Source organism: Melozone crissalis, unplaced genomic scaffold, assembly GCF_028551555.1.
Source record: "Melozone crissalis strain CALT ecotype California unplaced genomic scaffold, PUWL_Pcris_2 ptg000008l_1, whole genome shotgun sequence".
Lineage (NCBI taxonomy): Eukaryota > Metazoa > Chordata > Aves > Passeriformes > Passerellidae > Melozone > Melozone crissalis.
Window position 1 is genome coordinate 15,017,511 of NW_026535786.1, and position 6,209 is coordinate 15,023,719.

At 46.7% G+C, this 6,209-nt stretch overlaps 1 protein-coding gene across 1 annotated transcript; it reads right to left on the reverse strand.

Annotated features, from left to right (window-relative positions):
* Positions 1-3,619: 3,619 nt before the first annotated feature.
* NDUFB4 (NADH:ubiquinone oxidoreductase subunit B4) lies at positions 3,620-5,959 on the reverse strand. The gene is made up of 3 exons (XM_054269893.1): positions 5,721-5,959; positions 5,333-5,479; positions 3,620-3,783 (listed from the first exon to the last, which is right to left on the reverse strand). The coding sequence occupies exons 1-3, from the start codon at positions 5,919-5,921 to the stop codon at positions 3,718-3,720; spliced, it is 414 nt and encodes a 137-aa protein (XP_054125868.1). The 5' UTR covers positions 5,922-5,959; the 3' UTR covers positions 3,620-3,717.
* Positions 5,960-6,209: the final 250 nt, after the last annotated feature.

Sequence of the window (6,209 nt, forward strand, 5' to 3'; positions counted from 1 at the left end):
AAGTGCTTGCTGCATGCAACCTGAGTGAAGGCACTCATGGAAAGGCACTCATGGAAATCCAGCACACCTACATATGATGGCACAGTCAACTCAGGCAGTGCAGAATGCTCCAGCACAGAACAGCACTTCCACCAGCCACCAAGCCACGAAAATTATCATCCCTAAGTAACATGGGAAATGCAGTAAAACCCATCACTACTCTTAACTTTCAAGTACCCAATTAAAGCTGGTGACATGTTGAAACTGAAACAGTTGTGTGGCTCTCACCACATGGAGCTGGTGTGAAAGCTGCACCTTGTGTGGACACGAGGTACCAGCTAGCACCCATTCACAAGGCCTCCTGAAAATACAACCCAGTGTGTCTCCCCCAGGGAGAGGCAAGGGAGTGACAAACATTGTATGCTATCTGTATGGAAAGAGCTTTATAAACACAGCTGAAGGCTCTACCAGGCCTAAGCCCACTATCAGAGCAAGCCACTTCAACCTGTTCAGCCATGGAGGGCTGCCAAGGAAAGACTTGGTTGTCAGAGAAGTAGACCACAAATGATAAAGGTTGGAGAACCCAAAGCACTTCACTGCTAAGTGAGGGAAAGTTTCTAGTCCACACTCTGGCTATCCTGCAGTATCGACTTGTTTGTCAGCACTTGACACATTCTCTCCCTAGTTCTGTGCTAATCTACAGCATGGCAAATGTGAAAGGGCTTCTCTGGCCAGTCCAAGCATTTGTTCCTGGGAAGGTATCTGGAAAAAAGCTCAACTGCCGACACCATGGGGGACCTCAACATTGATTGGAGTACGCAAGCCTCACCCCCAGCTGGTGAATTCCACAGGGTGGAGGGAGCAAGCAAAGCCCCAAGTAGAGTGGGAACCATGAGGACAGCCAGGCACCCCACACTTCAGGCCTGTACTTTAGCACATACCCACGTGGAAGTTTCTAAACTTGGTGCCACCACATTTTGATTTCTTACTTCCCCAGAGAAGCAATTTTCCCAAAGAGAAGGAAATGCAGACCTGCAACACACAGTTATCAGTCAGTTACATCCATCATCAATTTTGGATCTGCACCAGGTCCTTGGGGAAAAAAAAAAAGGCATCAGCTTTGAGCAAAGTATTATAAAATCTACACGGAGACGTTTACTCGAAAATAGCCAATTCAGAAAAGGACATTTGGGAGAATCAATTTGCCAGAGAAGCTGATTTAATCAGACTGATCCAGGGATAAATAAGGTCTAAATGTTTCACAGGCAGAGGGGAAGAGCTTGTTTTCTGTTTGGGACCTTATTATCATCCAGTGACCTACAGGCTTGGATTTCTCTCGTACAGACACATCACCAAAGCATATATGGGTGGTAACACATCAGTCAAGGGTAAAATTCCACAAGGCACATTCACTTTCCTACCTCCACCCTAGATATCTGAAGGGAAACTTCTCTTTCCTTCCTCATTGCACCCAGCACCACTGCCCCAAACATCAACCCCACCTCCAGCAGCATGGCATGTCATTCCTAGCAAGAAAACAGCTTGGAGAGCTCTGGAAATAACAAGACATAAAAGTAGGGCAGCCTTTCCCCAAGCACCATGCTCAAATCTGCAGGGATCAGAGACTCAGGGCTGGAAAGGGCTGGAAAGGAAAGGGCTGGAAAGGAAAGGGCTGGAAAGGAAAGGGCTGTGGCAGGTGCCACGAGCATCAATCCAATGCTGCCCTAAAAGACCAGAGGCACTGTGCTCATGCACAGCCCATCCTGAAGCATTTGCTTGGCTGGCCTGAAACAAATACAGCTGCAAGGGAGAATTTACATGTGTGGCAACTCAAGTTCCAATTAGCTGAGGAAATGGGTCCTGGGAGATCAAATTAGTTTGTGGCAGCAAGAATAGCTAATTTAGCATGCTCAGACAAGCAATTATTTCTTTCCCTAAATACCACTCTCTCCATGCACTGATGCCTCTCTGCACTGGTCCACAGCCTTATCTTGTAATATCATTTGTGACAGTCTTTTAGGAGCTATTCTGCAGAGAATAATACGGGTTTGCTTTAGTTAAACTAGCAGAACAAGCTGCAGAAACTGGTGCAAAAGGGTTGCTGGGAGCACATATGGGATTGCAAAACCTAGCATTGACTAGCCCAGTTGCTGTACAAAGCATTAGTGCCAAGCTCCACACAGCCTGAATGTTTCATGGCCCACACAAGAAGAGCTGCAATAGGAAACACTTTTAAAAAATTAATTTAAAAGAACCAAGAAAAAAACCAAAAACAAAAAAAGCAAAAAAGCAAAAAAAAAAAAGAACAAAAAAACCAACCAAACAAAAAAAACCAAACACAAAAAACCAAAAAAAACCACAAACAAGCAAACAAGCAAACAAAAACCCAAGCAACAAACCCACCATCAAAAAGAACCCACACAGTGACAGTGATTTTATTGTGAGGGTGACTGAGCATGGGCACAGGTTGCTCAGGAAGTTATGGAGTCTTCAACTCTAGAGATATTCAAAAGCCACCTGTACATATGTAGTCCTGGACACCCCACTTTAGATGCCCTACTTGAGCAGAGGGTAGGACCCAGATGAGCTGCAGAGGTCCCTTCCAACCTCAGCCACTTTGTGATTACATGGAAAAGCTCATCAACTCACTCTGCTGGAGAGTGACTGCAAATGGCCCACATTTACATCTTCATCATGCAGGAAAAGAAAGGATGCAGTAGACCTGTTTTTGCTGACTTCACATTGCTGCTTTCCCAGCAGGCAAAGGGAATTTTTCAGCTTTTGTATCAGACTGAGCTTCTGGCATGAAGCTCAGTGCTTGGGAAGAAACCAGTCCCTGAAGAATGAGGGTTGTTTGGAACATGATGGCACCTACAGGCCATGTAAAAAATTCAAGTATGCATCAAAAATCTTTTCTTTGCACTCATACCTCAGTACATTGGCAGTAATAATTCCAGAGTCCTCTATACCAGTTGATCTGGGCAGGAAAAGCTTTTGTTCTTATAAGAATGAACAGAAAAGGCATCTTTGCAGGCATAAAATTCAGTTATACTTGGTGGTGGATTTTTTTTTGGAACATAGCCCTCTTACAGGGGACTAGTACTCTCCTGTACTAGTACAGGAGTACAGTACTATCTTGTAGTACTCTCCTGCACTACAAGATAGGCAGTGTCAAAGTAAAAATCCTCATCTTACACTTCTTGTCTCCCATTCACAGGAACCACAGAATTAGTGGAAATTCTGGTTACATACAGCGTGACAACATTGAGCTCACTATTTCCAAATCTGGTACTAATGAAAAATAAAAGTTTATTGCAATTAACAAACACATGGTTTAGGCTTGTAGTTCATCAGGGAAAAGAAAAATTAACTCAACTTATTGAGAGCAGTCAGGCAGACTCCTAAGTTCTTAAAAATGTATCATACAACTTGCCTGTTATCCAGTTAGGACAAACCACGCAGCCAAAGTGACACCGAGAAGAAACACCTGGAAGGCAAGCAGTAGTTCCTTTAGGAAACTGCTTTGGTCTTGCTTAGCATTTTAGCCTGCTACTAATTTTAAACTTCACCCTTCCTGGACAACAGCAACTTCCATGGTTTAAAAAGATGCAAGTTGGTTTTTAAAGATGCAAGACAACCGACAAGCAATTAAGATTTATTCTTGTGACAGAGAAATGTCATCACATAGTGCATCTTATTTTATTTCTCTCCCAAGAACACCAGTGCAATTCCAGGGACTTAGAAGAATACACTGATCGGCGATGGCTTGAGTTTCCCTTCCTGGATACGCTTCTCTTTACGATCCTGTGGAAGAGAGAGAACATTTGTCATTATCCTACCAGAGAGGAACTTCCAATCAGCCTGGGATAACAGAAGAGCAGTTCTAGTATTTCAGCACAGGCTACATGAAGGCAACACCATATAGGATTTTAAGGGTGTTTTCCACCCTAAATGATTCTTTGGGCACAAGCTGTTTAAGAGTAAAAGATAACAAGGCACTTGGCTCCACCCACTAAAGACCTGCTCAGATTGGCCTCACATCTAGGCACTCTCACAGGCCAGCAGAGACCAATTCCTGTAAGGCATTTTTCACCAAACTAGTTGTGTCTCATCATTTGTACCTTAGTTTCTATCTCCTCCTTCTGGCTGAATAACCCAGCTTAGAGATCTCATTATGGAGAAACTTCTTAATAACTTGCCTAAAAGTGCCTGGGCTCACTTCCTACCCATTTGTACCCCACTCTGCAGTCAGGTACCTTTCTGACAGGTACCATTACTGTACACAGGCACTGCAGAAAATGGCCAGATGCCTGCTGCTGGATAAAACCAGATTTACTTAAAACCTGGTAATTTACCTCTTGCCTTCCCAGACACACAGCAAACATTCCTCAGAGAAGAGACTATGACTACCATGCCTTATGTAATACCAGGAAAACAAGAAGAATCCCCAAACATCACTAAAGGAACCACAATAAAGGAAAGTGAATTATCCTGGACTTCAGCATGGCAAAATACTTAAGTCTCAGGAACACTTATATCAAGATGCTTAGCATGTTTCCTAAAATCCAAATTTCCAATTCACTCAGGCAAACAATATTCCCTACAAATATTCTGTTAATTCATGTTAGTGCTTCATGGTTTATTATTTGATCTAAAATGTTACTTCTGTGCAAAAGAGGGAAATAAAAGTGGTTTACAACAGCCACAAATTCTCTACTAAAAACAGCCACTGTCTGCCTGTTAGCATTTTTTATGTATGTATATAACTGAGTTTTTTTCATAATGATCTACCATTGCTTAGATTCTGACAATCATAGTTTAGGAGCTAGAATGGAAGCAAGATAAACCTTCAAAATTATTAGAGTGTCCAGCTGAGATCAGATACTGCAACTGGCATAATTATTCCTCCCATTTTGCTTCACTAAATTAGAGAAATAGTCAAGCAACTGCACAGAGATATCGCTAGGTCTGCCATCCATAAGCTTCCTGTGTATTTTGAGTTCAAAAAGCATAGTTAATGCATGTCAACTGCTGAAAATAAGAGTAATTTAGGATTAATTGTCACTCAGTGCTACAGAGAGCTTTGTGACTGCAAAATAGCCTGATCAGGCAACCTGTGACTGGCCACAGCCCCAAGGGTACAATAAAGGGCTCTCAGAAAAACAAGACTCTGCAACCAGTACCGGGCTCTGAGACAGCAGGCTCACTACAGCCTTCCTTCCCTCACTACTTCAATGTATCAATCATTCTTAGGGGCATGAGGATCCCACAGACTGAGACTCCAAGCAGATGTACATTTTACCACCTGGTGTTTGTGGTGTTCGCTGACGTTCAGCGTTCTCGGCCGACTTACCCTGTCAGCTTTTAAGACAAAGATCCAGAAGAGGAGGGGGCCTAAGCCATAAACAGCTCCTAGAAAGGACGTCCTGGGTGTCGGGCGGAATGTCGGGTAGACGTTCTGCGACTTCGCATAGACCCAGCGGATCAAGGCGGGATTTTCCTGGGGTGCAAAGACAACAGCGGTGAGGCCGCGGGGCTCCGTACTGGCCCCACCACCCGGGAACCGAGGCCGAGGCACAGCGGGAAGGGCACCAAGGTCACGGGGAGGGCGGCAGCGTCCCGCCGCCAGGCCCCGGCCCCAGCACAGCCGCGGGAGCGGGCCCCGCTCCGGGACCCGCCGGGTGAGGCGGGCGCGCCCCGCGCTTCCCCCGCCGCCCCTCGGCCCCTCCGTCCCCACTCACGATGACGGCGGGCGGGCTGGGGTCGTTGAGCTGCAGCAGGTACTGCCGCTTGAGCCGGGAGCGGATCGCCAGGCGCTCGGCCTCGGCGCGGAACTTCTCCGGCGATGTGTCGAAGGTGGCGGGGTCGAGCTCAGCGGGCAGCGAGACGTAGTTATTCGGCCTGTAGAGCTTGGCCGCCGATGGAGGCGGTGCCCACGCCATCTTGGAGAGCCGGCCGTGCCGGCCGTGGGGGCGGTGCCGGCCCTGCCCCGCCCCGCCCGCTGCGGGAGCAGCCGCCTCCCCTCACGGAGGGGAGCCGGGAATGGTAGCCTTTCCTCGTGGGAGAGGTGTTCCATCCCTCTTATCATCTTGTTGGCCTCCTCTGGACTCGCTCCAACAGGTCCATGTCCTTCCTGTGCTGGGTCCCAGAGCTGGATGCAGTGTTCCAGGCGGGATTTCGCAGAGCACAGGGACAGAATCCCCTCCCTTGCCCTTAGGATGCAGCCCAGG

What these genes read in the sequence shown, in the direction of transcription:
- NDUFB4 (XM_054269893.1), bottom strand. Translation starts at nt 5,921, where the DNA reads ATGGCGTGGGCACCGCCTCCATCGGCGGCCAAGCTCTACAGGCCGAAT. An exon ending in CCAGCCCGCCCGCCGTCATC is followed by an intron (nt 5,480 to 5,720) that starts GTGAGTGGGGAC and finishes TTTGCACCCCAG; the next exon opens with GAAAATCCCGCCTTGATCCG. An exon ending in TTGTCTTAAAAGCTGACAGG is followed by an intron (nt 3,784 to 5,332) that starts GTAAGTCGGCCG and finishes TCTCTTCCACAG; the next exon opens with GATCGTAAAGAGAAGCGTAT.